The sequence below is a fragment of the Solea senegalensis genome, linkage group LG15 (genome assembly GCF_019176455.1).
Source record: "Solea senegalensis isolate Sse05_10M linkage group LG15, IFAPA_SoseM_1, whole genome shotgun sequence".
Lineage (NCBI taxonomy): Eukaryota > Metazoa > Chordata > Actinopteri > Pleuronectiformes > Soleidae > Solea > Solea senegalensis.
The window spans coordinates 6,104,037-6,122,195 of record NC_058035.1 but is presented as its reverse complement, the minus strand read 5'-3'; the positions used below and the strand labels follow the sequence as shown (position 1 = coordinate 6,122,195).

The 18,159-nt window shown below is 41.1% G+C and overlaps 2 protein-coding genes across 2 annotated transcripts in view; one reads left to right on the top strand and one right to left on the bottom strand.

The window, feature by feature from the left end:
* The window catches only part of hpse2 (heparanase 2), a 55,638-nt gene extending 51,771 nt beyond the window's left edge, over window positions 1-3,867 (bottom strand). Inside the window, exon 1 of the mRNA XM_044045577.1 lies at window positions 3,765-3,867. The gene's annotated coding sequence lies outside the window, so the exon portion shown is untranslated. The remainder of the gene's footprint in view (window positions 1-3,764) is intronic.
* LOC122781661 (metal transporter CNNM1) lies at window positions 457-18,078 on the top strand. Its single transcript, XM_044045575.1, has 10 exons — window positions 457-2,058; window positions 7,323-7,466; window positions 9,147-9,287; window positions 9,562-9,731; window positions 9,896-9,995; window positions 11,594-11,739; window positions 12,172-12,418; window positions 13,577-13,681; window positions 14,675-14,776; window positions 15,292-18,078. The coding sequence occupies exons 1-10, from the start codon at window positions 609-611 to the stop codon at window positions 15,369-15,371; spliced, it is 2,685 nt and encodes an 894-aa protein (XP_043901510.1). The 5' UTR covers window positions 457-608; the 3' UTR covers window positions 15,372-18,078.
* The last annotated feature ends 81 nt before the right edge of the window (window positions 18,079-18,159 follow it).

The following is an 18,159-nucleotide window of genomic DNA, read 5'->3' as shown; positions in this document are numbered from 1 at the left end:
TTCACAGGTTTACACTTTCATAATTCACAATACAATACAGGTTGTTGTTGTTGTTTTGAATTTTGTGAAATGACTGCAGGTGTGGCTATTACCGGAAACCCCTCTAAAATGTGATTTACACAGTTAAATGCAGTTTGCTTTTTTTTACAGATAAATAACAAATAAATCAGTAAAAAATAAAGTACTAAACAGTAAAATCAGAGTAACATACCGCAACTATTGCAGAAGTTACTGTAAAATACTGTTACATTACATAATACTTCTGTGAAGTTACAGTATGTATTACTTTTATAAGGGTTAAGGTTTTCTTTTTCATGTTGTAGCCCAGTCTTTAAGTGTTGCTTGATCCCGGATGTATCATATTAAATATTCATGATTGGGCATTTCCTGTCTTCTATTTTTAGAAAGTGGCAGAAAGCAAATAAGACTACGTCACTGATATCATGTATATTTGAGGTCTCTCTCTCTCTCTCTCTCTCTCTCTCGCTGCAGCGTACCTTGCTCTTCCTCGTGGATGTGGCCACCCAGCTGCTGCTGCTGCTCCATCCATCCGCACACCACACCACGTGACCCACTTCTCCCATGTCCTTCAGCATAGTTCATTCAGCATGATGGCTGCGGATGCTGCGGATGCTCTCTGCAGCATCCTCCTCCTCCTGCTGCATCCGCGCCGACTCTCCATCCTCCTCCTCACCGCCACCCTCTCCTCTCTGCCAGGTCCCGCGGCGCCGCTGCTCGGTGTCCGGCCAGAGGACACCGAGAGCGGGGAGCTGTCCGTGCAGGACGGGGTGATAAGAGCCACCGAGGGCACTCGTTTCATGCTGAGGGTTTACTACTCCGCATCTGCAGCCGCGGTGCATCCCAACATCACCGGCAGACCTGACAGCGCTGCTGCAGCCCCGTGGATTGCGTTCATAGAGGAGGCAGGTGGGGATGGCGCGGCAGCGGAGAGGCTGCTCCGGTTCAAAGGAAACCCGTGTGAAGAGGAGGCTGCCCGGAGCTCTGATATCGAGCTGCTGGGTTCTTTCAGGTCCACCTCAAGTCACAACTCCGTTTTGGTGGAGCTGCTCGCCAAAGACCTGCGCAGGGGCGAGCGGATCAAATACTACTCCATGTGCGCGTTCGATGGAGTGAAATGGGAGCATTTCAGCACCAAAGACTTTTGGCTGGCAGTGGTCGAGAGACCTCCAGAGGCGGATGCTTGGCTACAGGCAGGTGTCTCCGTGCTCCTACTGGCGCTGTCTGCGCTCTGCAGCGGGCTGAACATCAGCATGCTCGCTCTGGACCCCGTGGAGCTGCGGGTCCTGCAGAACAGTGGCACAGAGAAGGAGCAGAAATACGCACAGAAAATAGAGTCGGTGCGTAAACATGGCAACTACATCCTCTGCACCGTGGTGCTGGGCAATGTGCTGACAAACACGTGTTTTGTGGTGTGGATGTGCCAGATTCTAGGGATGACTGCTCTCTCAACTGCCTTCTGCACTTTGGGGATATTCTTTATTGGCGAGATTTTGCCTCACTCCGTGGCGTCCAGGCACAGCCTCGCCATCGCCTCCAAGACCCTCTGCGCCACCCGCCTGCTGATGCTGGTGTTTTTCCCCATCGCCTACCCAGTGTCAAAGATTCTCGACATCATGTTGCACCAAGAGATCAGCAACTTCTACACCAGAGAGAAGTTGGTGGCCATGCTGCGCGTCACTGATCCATACCACGACCTGGTCAAAGAGGAGCTCAACATCATCCAGGGGGCTCTGGAGCTGAGGACCAAGACCGTGGAGGACGTGCTGACCCCGCTGTCAGACTGCTACATGCTCTCCTCGGACGCCGTGCTAGATTTCTGCACCATGTCCGACGTCATGCAGAGTGGCTTCACTCGGATCCCGGTGTACGAGAACGAGCGTTCCAACATCGTGGACATCCTGTTCGTGAAGGACTTGGCCTTCGTGGACCCCGACGACTGCACCCCACTGAAAACCATCACCCAGTTTTACAAGCACCCCATGCACTGCGTGTTCAACGACACCAAACTAGATGTGATGCTGGAGGAATTTAAAAGAGGTGAGTTCCCTTTTTTTTGTGTTTCCATGATAAGAACTTTGAAGTGACCTCTGAGGGAGTCAGTGAGGTCTTTTATGATGACCCGTCTCTACCTCCTGATACTAGGAGGTCATCTTCACAGTGGGTCTCTGCAGGGTAAGACTTTGAAAAAGCAGTGTGAGCCATATGTGAAATCTGATATTGTGTCACACACTGAGTTCAGTTCAGTTCAGGCAGAGGTTAGAGGCTCTGTGAGTTCTGTGAACTACATCTACCCCCAACTCAGATGGATGGATAGAAAGATTTCTCTATTTAAATCAGGGGTGTCAAACATAGAGACCACATGCCAGAACCGGCCCACCAGAGGGTCCAATCTGGCCTGCAGGCTGAATATGTGAAATTACTTTAATGTCAAATTATATTATTTTTCAGTTCCAGATACCTGTGACTAAATGTTTTGTGTCTTTGTAGATTCACTGTGATCTTACACACATATAAATGGTAAAACTTAGGCATAATATTGTTGAAATTTAAATTTAAACCATAATTAGGATCACTGAAAAATGTTGTTGGCTGGTCTTACAGTGTAGCAACATTTCAACAGGAGTCTGTCTTCAGGAAACCCACTGAATCTCACTGCTCTCTTTCTGCTGCGACTCAAACTGTTTTACTGCGATAAGCATCTTTGCTGATAAGTGCATCCACTGTGTTACTGTGTTACAGCACTCTGTCTCTCATATACACGCACCGATAGCATCTGTTCACAGCAGGGGGAAAGTGTGTCGTGTCTCTCCGGGGGAAACCATTCACTCCTGATGATAACACTGAATAATATGATTCTGAATGGATGCTCTGTAGTGAAAGACTCCTCAAACTGCTCCTCTGACTCCATCACACTGGGGAAACCAGAGTCACAGTGTCTGAGAGGCTACTGGATCAAATGTTACATAAGGATTTCATTGACGTTGGTGTGTGTTGAGGGGATTAAGATTTAAATCTGTTTCATTGACAAAGGAAGCTCAATAGATATCAACCGGAGGAAGCAGCTGTCCAGTCAGAGTGTGAAAGGTGGAAGAGTGGACACAGTCAGGAATTTCAGTGAATTCCATTATGACTTAATCTTCCTTAGTAGGGATGTCATTGGTTAAAGTTAATGTGACTAGTTGGATTATATGAAAGATAATTGAATTAAAAAGATCTAATAATAACCAACTTTTTTTTGTACATCATTACCTAAACCACATTTACTTAGAGGACTGGAGTTTGCAGAATGATGATAGAATTCACAAGGTTTCTTGAATGCATGTTGTAGCTGTTCTTCTAAGCCCAACACAATGTGAATCTCACTGAAGTTGTGCCATTTACTGGGTTCTTTGAATGCATCTCGTTAGCTGCTCCTCCAGCTCTTTTCTTGGAGCGGAAAACTTCCCTCTGACAAAATTATGTCTGACGTTGAAACTTAATTAAAACTCTATCCTTTACGCTTACTCAAGCACTAACAAATATTTGAAAAGCATTTTTGCTAGAAATGCTTCTCCCTATTGCTCAGTATAATGGATTGTGAAGCACAAGCTCTGCATTTGTGTCTTTTGTAATAGTAAATAAGTTGGAAAGGTCAGACATGTGGTGACTTTGAAGCACCTTCCTCTCCGCAGGTCACTGCCATCCAAGCCTGCAGAGCGACCATAAAATATTCAGCTCCAACCTTTTTCCCTTTCCCTTCTCACCTTTTTCTAACTTTGCTCTCGTGGATTAAAAACTCCCGCTGTTCAGGAAGTCAGGCTCGAAGCTGTGAAGATGTCTCGGTGAGAAGGGTGATGATTAGGAGTGAGGCCTGTGTCAGGGGAAAAGATGGAAATGTCACCACTGGTGTTTGAAATGTATAAACATACAACAGGTGAAAATGTATACAGCAGACTGCACTCTTTACTTTACGCTGATACACTTTGATTTTATGAAAGTGTTTTAAACGTACAAAATTTATTACATAATTATCTTAAGTAAAAGTAGCTAATCAACTTCTCGCTATATAATGTACCCAAGATTATGCAAACTGTCTGTAATGGTATTTTATCAGTCCATTAACATTATACTGTATAGATTGCTAGATTTAACAACTTCACTTCACTTTCTGGATCATTTAATTTACAGCAATATCGTTAACATTTTAACCCTTAGAACACAGACCCATTACTATAATAACGTATATAGAGTGTATCTATGTATAAGTATCCTTTTTTTTCAGCACAACGTATAGGCAATCTGATGAAATGACTATATAAACACACCTGAGCAAAAAGTACTTAAAAAAATAATGTACACAAAAAAGAGATCAAACTGTTTTCAAAGCTTGAAATTGCAAAAACTTGAATAAATATATTATAACAGTGTCTAATAACCGTAAAAAACATACGTATCATGTCATGGCAGCCACAAAACGCTCTCTAAAATCAGTCTATGCATGCTACTGAAGAAAAAAAAAACAAGCTTAGTGAGCGCTAAGGGTTAATAACTTAATCTAATATTTTATGTGTCGTCTGGAAACTATGGAAATCAAAGGTCCAGTGTGTAACATTTAGGTTGACCCATATAGGTACATTTGTATGTGTATGTATTCACTTAAAATGAAGCATTTGGTTTTCTTAGCTTTAGAATAAGTATAAACATTTGTACTTGCTTTACAGAGGCCGCTATCTCACACTGCCATGTTTCTACATGTCCAGTCAGACCATGCGTACTGCATTTTGAAACAGAAGTGTACTACACAAACGAAGAACAACAGTCTTTCTGGTATGTGAAGGCCGCCGTAGTTCCCTGATATGCTTAAGAAAGGGAAGGACAAGTTGTCTCTTTGTTACAATCTGCAGTCTCACCATTAGATATCAATAATTCTTTACACACTGGACCTTTAAAGAATGTTGTGGTGTGAGAAATACATGTTGTAGACATACATTCAAAGTACATGGGCAATTTTAACAGTTCAGTATTTAATCATGAGTCACTTTCCACTAACCTTTTGTCAAAACTAAATAGAGAAGGCAGCCATGATGAGTAAATGTGTGCAAAAGATGTTGTGTGTGTGTTTGTGTGTGTACATGATGTGTGTTAATCTGGAAGGAAAGACTTGCTGCAGGCGGAGATATAAACAATGCTTGGATTCCTTCTGTGGTGTCTGAAATGTTTGTGGAAAACAGCAAATATGCACATAATGCACAATCATATGCACGCATATTATGCAAGAGAACACATGGAGTTCAACGAGTGTGGAGGAGCCTGGAAAACTGGCAAGAGAGGAGACGTTTGGGGGGTGCACATCCACCATGGTGGACCCAGTTTTGCCTTGGGCATGTGTGTCTGCATGTGCGACTTTGTTAAGTGTGTGTGTGTGTTCTTCTGCAAGACTATTATGTAATATAGGAATGATGTAATGCAGTGTCAGGGCGCATCAGCAGCCGAGGGCAAATCTACCTCTGACTCACCTGAGCTCTTCAGGCAAACTGACCTGAGTGATGAGTTAAAAAAAAAAAAGTCTCACATCGTTCCACATTTAGAAATGACTACCTGTGATTCAATCTGGGTTTGTTTTTTTCCTCTCTTGTGGCTGTGGATTAAAGCATTTGATCCATTTTATCCCTTGGCAGTGATCTTCCTAAATCAGCCCATCTCCCATGAGCCACTGATTTTGTTTATTTATTTGAAATGATAAAAAAAATAAAAAATCTGTGTCTCATTGACATCACACGTTTGCTTAGATAACTTTAAAAGTTAACACTTCACATTACTTTACAGGAACGATATGGTTATAGTTTGGTAATCGTTTGTAAGAATTATTTATATAGTAATCACTAGGTAATAACATGGTAATAACAATGTGAGTTACTTTATAAATTGATTTAGTATAATATTATCTCCTTATTACTAAACTGTATTACAAATAAGACAATAGTGTTATATCACCATACTACCATGTTGTTACTGTAACTGTAACGTAATTACTACTCCTTAAACGTTTAACAATGCTGACATAGCAAATATTGACATTAACATATATTATTGCACAATAGCTGATTTAAAGGTGCATTGTGTAAAACAGAGCAACATTTATTGGTGAAATTGTAGCTGAATATTTACATATTTACTGTACTTTACTTTGTAAGTTGCATTTCTAGCAACTTTTACTTTTACTCCACCGCATTTCCTCTAACTAAATTTCTTACTCGTTACTATCAAATAAAATCACAAGAAGAGCTTTTCTAGTCTTGATGATCGGCTTTACACTACAGTTTTGCCATTCACCCATTCACATGCTGTAACATGGAGTGAAGTGTCTTGCTCAAGGACACATATAGACTAGCAGAGTGAGGAATTTAACCCACAACCTTCCCACCATGCGCCCCACCACTGAGCTAAAATGATACTTAAGTACAGTAAATGTCATATACTTTAAGTAACTTTTACTTAAGTAATATTATTTAAAAAAGGTGACTTCAACTTCTACCAAAGTCATTTTCCTGGTATGATACTTGTACTTACTGACGTAAGACTGAATATTCCTCACCTAAGTGTGTTGGAGAACATATTATGTAGCCTTCACTTAGCATCAAAGCACCAAAAAAAGATGTTCAGTTTGTCCATTGTGGGTTATTGTAAAAACATGGTGGTCCATAATGGCTGCCTCTGTAGAGCTGAACCGGCTCCTCATATAAACATAAAAGGCTCATTCTGGGATAATGAAAAACAACAATTCACAATTCAATTATATCAACTAAAGTTTACATACTGGACATTTAAAAAGTTTTGCTATACTTGAGTTGAACATGATCTGCTATTGCAAGTCCAATAGCCGTAGCTGTCTTTCCTGTCATGTTTGATTTCAGTGGCGTCGCAGCTTTCTTGTCACATTTGCTTTATCAACTCATTCCACAGAAGGAGCACTGGGTCTGCTCGTGGATGTATAAAGTGTGTGTGTATGTGTTTGCAGGGGCAGCGGCGGCAGCAGCATGAGCAGTGTAGTCAGCAGATGCAGGCGTCCCCAAACTGATTGTGTAATCTTAGAGTTTACGTAAGGTCCAACTGAACTGCCAAAATGTCTTCGCACTAATCCTCCAATGTCAAATTGCTTCTTGTCTGAGTTCCATTTGGTCTGTTAATGCAGGGTTTTTTATCTTGCATGCTGTTGACTCATTTTATTTCCATTCCAGTGATGTTGCCTTCCAAAGTGTGTGATAAGCACAAGCTCACATTGTGAAAACATTTTTTTTTTTTTACTTATCTGTTGGACGCAGGTAAATCGCATCTGGCTGTGGTGCAGAGGGTAAACAGCGAGGGCGTGGGAGACCCCTTCTACGAAATGATGGGCATCGTCACTCTGGAGGACGTCATCGAAGAGATCATCAAGTCTGAGATCGTGGATGAGACAGACCTGTACAGTATGTGTGCTGAAAAAAAAAGAGTGATTAAGAGTTGTTAAGTCACTTAACAAAAGGCTCACCAAATGAAACCTACACTTTCTTAAGTCTATGACATCTTAAGAATAAGTTACTATATTTTCCTCATCGTTAAACAGCCTTTTCTGCCAAGGAAACAGCGTTTGTTTTGCTTTGTAAACGCTCATTTCCAGCACCAAAGTCCATAGAAAGAATCAGTGATTTTATGTTCTGGCACACAGGAGTTGTTAATCCACTTGCTGCCTCCATCAATAAGTTAAAATGTGTTATTTGATGACTCCAGTGTTTAAAATCCTTTGTTCAGACTTAAGTGAGTGAGACAAACTGAGCAAAGGTGGCAGTATAGACCAGCAGCTCCTTAAAATGCTTATTTTCATAATGGGCTTTGGTGCAGTTAAATGCACACTTTATAAACGTCAGATTCCAGTCAGAGCAGGTTGTCTAATGGTGAGACAAAGCATGTAAACACATTCATAAGATATTGTGGACTTCAGCAGGCATACATTTTTATTAGGTGAGCCTCTTGTTATGTAGTTAAAATCAGTTTTTTTCCTTGTGTTCCAAAGTCTCTGTGTCTCAGGCTGGTTTTTGAAATTGTTGGCAAATCACGTTGGCAAAGTCTGTGCTGACTATGTGTTGGTACCTAATACAATCACACTTTATAAAACCTGAACTCTCCCCTTAATATAGCTATGGATCCATTTTATTTTATTTCCAGCTCCCACATTGAAGAGATTATCTCTCAGTCTGTCATGGCAACTGACGATTGGTCACATCATGGTAAAAAAAATACCTCAATAGCAAAGTATTTATGAGTGTTACTAAATATAGTGTCCCTTGTATAATATAATGTCGCTACCATCTACTCTACTAATGTTTTCATTTTAAACTACTGATTCTGCTTTCGTCTCCCTCCCGCTTCCACTAGCAGTCTCATGCGTAATTAAATAACGCGAATAAATGTCCCAGCCTCACAGATAATCTCCTTAATCCGCTCATCTTTAATTGGCTAGAAAGGCTCTTCACTGAGAGGAATTTAAATGTCACACCCCCTTCATTCCACATCCGATTTGGTCTGTACTTTGCCACATGCAGATATGTTTAATATTTGCATGCCACAGTTAGAGGGGGAAAAAAAATCCACTTATTGTGTGTGAGGCAGTTTCTGCCATAGGTGCACTTGTGTGGGTGTCCAAATCCTGCTTTTTTTTAAATTTCGTTTGCACGCTTTAATGTGCATAATTATGTGTGTGTGTGTATATTTAGCACAGAGGAGCTAATCTCTCCAGATTTTGCACTTTAGGCATTTATAGCAGCAGCTGTTCCCACTGATGCTATCGTTAGAATACGGTATTATATATACGGTAGTATATAATAATGTAGTATTTAATAAAGTACATCTGTAAAGAATTTATTATGATACATTTGTTTGCAAAGCAATCTCAATCAATCTGTATTTGCAGATAAAATGATACAAATATGTATAAAAAGGTTTTTGTTAGCATTGGACATAAAAGGCTGTGTCACTGGCAACTCAGAGAAGCAGCTAATGCTTTGTGTTGTGCACTAAAAAAAGCTGTTTATCACAGTGTATATGTAATAATGTGAAATCTGCCGCGTACGCTGAGCACTTTATGACTTGCAATCTGTGTCTGTTTACAGCTGATAATCGCACTAAAAGGCGAGTGTCCCACCATGAGAGGAAACAACAGGATTTTTCTATCTTCAAACAGGGAGAGAATGAGCTGAAGGTGAAGGTTTCACCCCAGCTGCTGCTTGCAACACACCGCTTCTTGGCTACAGGTACTTAAAGGAATACTTTGCATTTAGCTTTGTATTACTAGAATAGGGGTAGTATTTTTTGAAAAATTCTGCTTCTCAACCACAGTTTACCCTGAGTTGAGAAACATCTTCATTATTTTCTTTGTTACGTGCCAACTAGTGTATTCCCTTAAAGTGTGTTTCTCTATTTGTGAACTTTTGGATTGCAGGATTAAAAAGAAGTATTTCATGCTCTTTCCTTGACTCGTGTTTTGGTGTGTGTGTGTGTGCGTGTCTGTATTTCTCTGTCTCGCAGAAGTGGAGCCTTTTAGGCCGTGTCACCTGTCAGAGAAGATCCTGCTGCGTCTCATCAGGCATCCCAGTGTTGTGCAGGAGCTGAAGTTCAACCCCAAGAACAAACACTCCTCTCAGCACTACCTCTTCCAGAGGAACAAACCTGTCGACTACTTTGTCCTCATCCTGCAGGTAAGTCTGAAACAGAAATGCAGTGACATGAATTCCTATTAGTCTCCATTTATATTTATTGTGCGTGTGAAGCTCCATTAGATGAGTAATCAGCTCAGCGCTCACACACAATGAGCATAAACCTCACACCTCACCGCATGTTAATGGCTGTGTTGATGTTGCAGGGACGTGTGGAGGTAGAGATCGGCAAGGAGGCGCTCCGCTTTGAAAACGGAGCATTTTCCTATTATGGGATGCCAGCACTCATCCCATTAATGCCTATTGGTAAGTAAACATGCACAGGAAGCAAAGCTGTTGAATGAAGGAACTCATACTGAGCCTAATGGTGATGATGATGATGACATCGCTGGGAGTTCAGTAATAATGCTCATAAAACTAATGCAGTGCAGGTGGTGGACGTGTTTTTTCTTACAGTAAAAATCCCACCCAGTGTTTGCGTAGCATCAGCCCACAAGAGCGGCAGCGACAGCCGTGGGAAGAAAGTAATTAAAAAGAAGTGATTTCAGAGAATTTCCCAGTGGGAGGACATGACCTGCACAGGATTATATGAAATCCAGCTAAGACTGCGGCACAAGCAGAAACCCCCCATCCCTCTCCCGCTCTCCATGTGATGTGCAGGGTCAGCTTAAAACAATTTGGACGATACCACACTTACATAACAGTGAATTTCTTCCTAAGCAACAGCAGAAATAACATCTGAAAATACCTGTTTTATTTCCTGCTTTAAAAATATCTCCCTCTCTCTCTCTCTGAGTCGTTGCCTTGTAAATGACCTGAGAAGAAAAGCATTTCTTGCTGCTCATTTAAACTGTAATTAGCACCAAACCATGTAGCATACGATGTGAATGGAAAAGGACAATCTTTATTTCTGTAGTTAGTTTCTGTAGTAGCTGAAACGAAGATGTGACCCTTCTCTCTTTCTCTCATAGCTTTGATTTATCTGAGTAAATTACAACAACAATATCTTTAAGAGCATGGCACTTTACAGAATGAGGTTAGAGGTCACGGGAGTAGGAGTCCATCAATAAACAGTGGCAAAAGTATTGCGTTTAAGTATTAGTGACATCTAATGGTGAGAATGCAGAATGCAACAAACGTGGCACTCCACAGACGGAAAGGATGAAGACACTTTCTCGGCTGTTTCCCTCTCCCTCTTCATTTGTTTATGCAGCAGTGTCTCCTTTAATTGCTTAGTAAGCCTTTGCTTCAACATGACAAACACACGTCTATGGCTGCCTCTGTAAAACAAGAGCTTTAAAGGGTTATTTTAAGCTCAAGAATAAAGCAAATGAGTTCAATTTGACTTACACATTCATACTTGTGGACATGTTCTGCCAATAAGCCCTCATAAAGGGTCACATACTGGACATTTAAACTATGATATTTTTATTAATTTGAGTCCTTTTTTATTTTTAATTTTACTGTGATGCACTTCCATTGAACTCAGAGATACAATGACTTTCCTCAAGGCAGGAGAAAAAGACTGCAGTGTATGTAACTATAGCCCAGCAAGTACAAATGATATTGACTATTAAGACTATTAAGATTCTATTTTTACCCTGTGCGCTACACACAGACACAGGAAATGCACTGTAACTATAGACAGGGTTCAGACATTTTTCATAAGGTCGAATTCAAACACTTTCTATGTCCATTTTCAATTTACACCTATGATTTTATACAAATATATACAGAGGAGAAATCTATTTGTTGTGAAAGAAATACAGTTACAATCTCAAGAATTTCCAAGCACTTTTCAAACCCTGAAAACCCAACATTACATTTTCCAAGCACCTGCGTGAACCCTGCGAAGAGCATTTTGACTGAAACATCAATTATTTTTTTCATCTGCTCTGTTTCAGGTCGCAGGTACAGTTCCCGCAGCAGTGGCCTGAACCAATCAGATTCCTTACTGAGTGGGGGCAGCATGGGTCAACTCACCGCAGGAGGAGGCATCTACTTACCAGACTACACAGTTCGACAGCTCACAGACCTGCAGATCATCAAGGTCACCAACATTAATGACTACATGCACACACAACACAGAAACATAACAACACGTCATATCATTGTACAGTACGTCGGGCCTGTACATAATTACACTACAATTAAATGTGTAATTTCCTGCACAAAGAAGTTTGAAAAAGCAACTGCAATGCCGAACTCTGACTATTTAATCTGCAAAAGAAAATTCAAACTCTTCCCCTGCTGCCTTTGATATGTCTCAATCCCTGGTTGTGACTGAACACAGACATCCTGTCCTCCATTCACCCTCGCTCCTTTAATCACTGCGGATAATTGTGCTCCGTTTAAAGCATAAATATTTTAGGCTTTAATGATGGATGTGCCCTCTCGCCTCACCGTCCACGTTTCCTGCTGAAACGATGAGCTACAGCCGTGCACGTGCTTTATCTGAATGTACTGTAAATGATTCCCACAGATCACCAGGAACCACTACCAGAACGCCCTCATGGCCACCAGGATGGACGGCTCCCCTCAGACGCCGCCGGACACAGTGGATCCTGACTCTAAAGGGAGAGCCGCGGTCCCAGAAGCTCGCTCGCACAGCATCGCCCTCCCGCTCACGCATACACACACTCGGCTGGGGCTGGCACGCCTCGCACATCTGCATCCCTACGGCGGCCTTCGCAGCACCTCCCAGCTTAATCAAAGAAATCGAATTGTTCGTAAGTAGTGGAGAAGCTTTCTCACAACATGGTGATAATAATATATAAAAAAAAACTTATCCTTTTAGTTAGATGATGGTCGATGATGATGATGCTGATGATGATGAGTCTCTGTGAAGAAGAGCAATATGAAGCCTTCAAATTTAAATGGCACACTAGCTCCATGAAGCTTAACTGAATTCCTGTGTCTTTGGTATCATAAAAATGTACTTTCTCATGGATGTTCTCCCCATGTGTGCTTGGGTTTCCTCCCACTGTCCAAAAACATGCAGATTTAGGGATTAGGTCAATTGGACACTCTAAATTGGTGTGAGTGTGAGAGTGTATGGTTGTTTGTGTCCAGACTGTACTCTGCTGGCCAGCAGACTTAAAACAATGAATCGTCTCTCATGTCTCACACATCATGAAAAGACTGGCACTGGGAGATGAAATAGCACAGAAGACAAAAAATAGCATAACCTAAGGCAAATGACAGTTTTAATCTTTCTTTACTTTATTTAAGATATGATTAAAGTCACAAACACCAACACAGTGACTCACTCACAAAACTAAACTGCAAACGTACGGCACCAACAGTCTCACAGCTTGAAGGATTTCTCACAGACCAGCTGTCTCACACTCAGAGCCACATGTCACCCAATCTGACTGAGTGACAATTATTAAAGTTGTTGGACAGATGGCTGATAAGCAGTAGCGTTTGAATTTTTGAGGTTTCATCACTTAAGCGTGCTGTGCTGGTTGTAGCTCACTTTCATGTGGATTGTAAAACCTATTTTCCTAACCTTTATCTTCAATTCAGTTCACTTTTAATTGATACTGAGGACAATTTAAGGCAAGTGGGACTGGGAACAAAACAACAGCAAACAGTGTATTAATAACATACACATTTCTGAAATACAAAAACAGGAACACAACTAGAATAAAGTCTAAAAACAGACTTCTTTAATGAATGACTAAGTGGATTCATTAAGTGAAATGACATACAGGTAGTCATTAAATATCTCATATGCCTTTATGAGACACTTATCCCTTTTGAATTCAACCTTTCAGTGAACTCATGAAGTGATCAGCAGAGTCTCTAGCTCCCTCTGCAGGCAGAGCTGTAAAAACACTGCTGTTGTTGTGGTTATAGCTGATTACTGTGACTCTCTTTCACAGGCAGTAAATCTGACGGACAGCGGAGTCCAAATGACACCGTGTTCCTCCGCATGGATGAGATTCCCTACATCCACGAGGACAGACCGGAGAGTTATGGGGAAAATGGTGAGAGCTGCTCCAGGCGTCCAACTCGATGTATATCTCAATTTTAGTATGTCACAAGTCAGAGGTTTTTAGTGGCAAATATGTGTAAATATGTCAATATGCTTCACACTACGTCAGGTTACCTAATAATGTAAATAAGGAATGGTTCACAGGAGTCACGGTTTGATTCGTAGCTAACAAGGCAATGTGGAGAAAAAGCCTTGCAGCAAATGTTTACATTTATTTAAGTTACACTATGTTGTAGATATGAAACCTGCAACATGAAGACTATGAATCTCCAGTCTCAGTCTCAAGATGTTACAGATGTCTTCATTAAATACATTTTAAAGTCACAATGACAGTATTATTGGTGTGAATGATGACGTTAATATCTACATATGTGTGGCAGGGAGCTGCTGTGTGTGTGTGTGTGTGGGTGTGGGTGCGTGTATTTATAGCTTTGTGAGGTCTTTGTGGGGATATTTTGTCTGGGGCCCCGCAACAGGTTAAGACCTGGTTTTAGGGTTAGGCTTAGAATTGGGTTGTGCAGTTGTGATGGTTAAGGTTACGGTAAGGGGCTAGGGAATATATTATGTCACTGATGTGTCCTCACTAAGATATAAAAACAAGTGTATGTGTGTGTGTGTGTGTGTGTGTGTGTGTGTGTGACCTTGTCAGGACCAGGATAAGTCCTCATGAAGACCAAAACTTGGTCCTAATGAGGCGGAACCTCATTTCTGAGGAAGTGGTTAAGCTTAGGGCACACATTGGAAGTGTGGTTTGGTTTGAGTTAGACATTAACTGGTTATGGTTATAACTATATTTATATTAAAACCTTCAAGGGCTTGTTTTTGTTCTTACAAGCATAAACAGCATGAAACACTGAAGTGTCTCTCTCTCTTGTGATCTCTCTCAGTGTTTTACATCGTAAAACTGCAGGTCTGTGGAATGGTGTTACTGCGTCATTTCAACTGCATCCCCCTCCATCATGTCACGCTCCTATGTTTCTTTCAGATGTGCCTACAGAGTTCCAGCCATCCACCTCTCCCCTCATCAGCTCCGCGTCTCTGTCCAGCTCTGAAGAAAACATTGGAAAGAAGCTCCTGCGGAAACTGAGTGAGTGAGCCATTTGTCACGGCACCGATGCGACAGCTCGCCCCCACACATGGCCGTCAGATGTGCCCAAAAACTTTTCTGTCACACATAGCAACAGTGCCGGGTGTTTCTTAGCAACAGGTGATGTGTCATGTCTCCTTCCTGCACACCAGATCCTCCAGATGCATTTGTCCTTGTCAGCATGGATACAATATGACTAATTATTTTTAATGTATTCATTTGAGGCTGTGCTTCTGAGTCAAGGCTCTCTACTCCTTCTGCTGCTGCTGATACAGTCTTTTTTGCCAACCTAGCTGTTAATCACACAGTTGTGCTGATGTCAGAAACAGCCGTTTCAAAAACATAGCTCAAGAAGGAAGGAGGCTGCGACATGACTCATTTAAAACGCTGCTGATAAAACGGTTTATCGATTGTATCTTTTTTCCAGTAATTGAACTAGTGAAGAAGAGAATACCGTTTCAGGCAGGTACTTGAAATGGCAATGACCTCAATTTCAGCATGTTCTCCGTTTCTAGGTAACAAGAGGAGGAAAAAGTCTCGGGACGGAGAAAATAGTTTGGAGGAAGGCTCCGAGAAAGCGCTAGTGACAAGCTAGCACAGTGGCACAGAGGAAGAGGGATGAAGACCTTCCTCCTAATCAACATCACCCGCTAAACATCCTCACGACATAACAAAGCCTTCATCATCTCCCAGGAGACGGGACCTGTCCGCTGCTGTAGCCACTGATAATTCTCAGGTCCACACTCTCCAACTGATGAGTCCGACTTCTCATCTTTTAAAATGACAATTTGGATAAATCTCAACAACTTTGTATTTGGGCTTGTGTGGCCTTACACCAGACTGTATGGATCCCAGTGTGTTCTACAGTTAATGAGGCTTCAATTTATAATGTCACCACACAATCATCACATTTATGAGTATTTTAATAACTATCGATGCGATCAAGCCCAACCTGGGCAAGCTTTCGTATTTTACTTGAACAACGAATCGAGGTTGTATTCAGAAATATGTATTGTTTATCATTACGAGGGAGTTGTCAAATACTAAAATGTGGTCTGTATGAATTTCTGCCACTGAATGCCAAAATAACTCAACACACTAACACAGTCATTCTTAACTCAATAACTTCTCAGTTTGGATGACTGCTTGTTGCATACAGTAAAATCTTAATTTGAAATAGTAATTTAAAGACAGCAATATAAGGCATCAGTAAAGGCCTTGGACTCATCACCACATTTGTACACATTGTACTGTACACAGACAAGACTGGAGAGGGCTGGGACCAAAATAACTGCGCAGATATCCAGTCCAAAAAATAAAATAAAACAACATGAACAAAGCAGGTGCAAGAGGGAACAGCAGGTATCAGGTCCTGAAAGTAACAAAGAGGACTGGGAGACTGGAACCACAGGGGAGGCTGGGATAATTGGACACAGGTGAAACACACCAAAGTGGGACAGACAGTGGGACAGAAGGATGTAGGATACCCAACAACAACAACAAAAAAGGACAGTTTTAAAAAGTCTAAAAATCCATATAGTCATTTGTAGAGGTTCCCATATCAGCAGATCGTGACACATGTGGGTTTTCTTCATGTTATTGCTTGTTTCCTGTTAATTTAAAAAAATCACACCTTTCTTTGTGCATATGTAGCTGCATGGACACAGTTTCAGCGTTTTCTCGTCCACCTGTTCTGTTGAAGTTGATCTTTTGACATGCAAGCAATTCATTATCACATTTCACTGTCAACTGTCTACCATTGGCTATTACATCTGCCACTTTTCGGTGTACAACTCAGCCCTTTACACCGTTACAAAATAAGATAAGAGTTTGAGGGGTTTTTTTAATCTCTGGGATTAGGGGTACAAATCAATAAGTCGTTGCTACTTGCATGTTTGTTTAAGCTGCTTTTACCTTAGAGGTTGTAAAACTCGCTGTTTTTCTATGTGCATGCTTAGGTAAAATGGATGCATGAATAGGATGATAGCATTTCACCCCACCAGAAATGTGACAAATCTTAGTCTCCTATAGGTCTTATAGCGACACAATGTAGGATTTCAACCTTCAAATAATGTCTCCAAGATTATTTTAATGTCAACTTCCAACAGGGTGAATGGCACCTCTGTCAAAGTCTGAGCAGGTCTGCATCACATGCACAGACACAAAAAAACAAAAACATTCTACTTTACAGCATTTTCTGGGGTTAGTTTTTGTTTTTATATATATTAAAAAATAAAACAGTATAATCATATTTTGTATCAAATGCTATAGGATAGGCTACTGTATGTGGACTGAAGACATGGTTGTTTTTATATTACAAGTCCCGCTACAGAGTTCACCTTCAACCATCACTGTCAACAACTGAGAGCAAATCCTACATTGTGTTACTTTAATTTAACCTCACAAAGTGTTTAAGTGAGTTAAAGGTCCTGTGTGCACATACACTGTGTGTAGAAACATGGCAACACAAGCTGGCCCCTGCCTAAAGTAGATGATGATGTGATTTCACTGTATGAGAACATAGTTACGGGTAGTCAGCTATATCAAAGTTACACACTGGACATTTAAAGAAAGAGTGAAGCTCCAATTTAAAGTATTTGTTTTAAAGAAATTATTTTTAACACAGGTTTGGGGAACTGTACATAGTGAGGGGGACGAATGGATGGATGACGCCATAGAACACAGAGAAAACGTCAAAGCCATTTTTGTAGAAATCAAATCGCAATAATGAACGGATTTGCTGGGTCCTTTACGGTGACGTAATAATGTGATCATTTATGACAGGCAACTCTGAGAGCACAAGCTGAACTGAGCTTATCTGTGTTGGGTACGAGAGCGGAAAGCCATATATGACGCACACGGTCGTCAAGCAAAAACACACACAACGCACAAGTAGACACACACACCGGTGGTGTTTGGGGACACTGAGATCATTTGTTCTGCCTGCTAAGGCTGAAGTACAAAGGATACTGCACTCCTGAGTTACTCACATTGACCCCTCTCTGTATACACAGAACACACGAGGGGAAGTCTTCTGATCTGACCACGGACACAGAGCGAGATGACTTGTGGGAATCAGAAACACTCGCAGCTGAATGCTTTCACAGATTTTGCAGTTGGGTTTACACAGATTTATATTTATAGCTGCAAGGACCGATGTCAAGTTTGTTGTGTATCAACATACATTTTTGTAATATAAAAATTCAGATGAATATAGAAGTTACCCAAAGATATTGAGAGAACAGAACCTATGCTCGACGGGAGGGAAGATTTAATTATTAATAAATTGACTATAAACTATATTTGTGTCTACTTTTTTTGTTCTGCTGATATGTTTCATTTTGTTCGGTGACTCACTACAAACGATTTGTGCAAAGTACTTC

Coding starts and splice junctions, on each gene's coding strand:
- LOC122781661 (XM_044045575.1), top strand. CDS start 609: ATGATGGCTGCGGATGCTGCGGATGCTCTCTGCAGCATCCTCCTCCTC. Junction 2,059..7,322: donor GCTGGAGGAATTTAAAAGAG/GTGAGTTCCCTT, acceptor TGTTGGACGCAG/GTAAATCGCATCTGGCTGTG. Junction 12,419..13,576: donor TCAAAGAAATCGAATTGTTC/GTAAGTAGTGGA, acceptor TCTCTTTCACAG/GCAGTAAATCTGACGGACAG.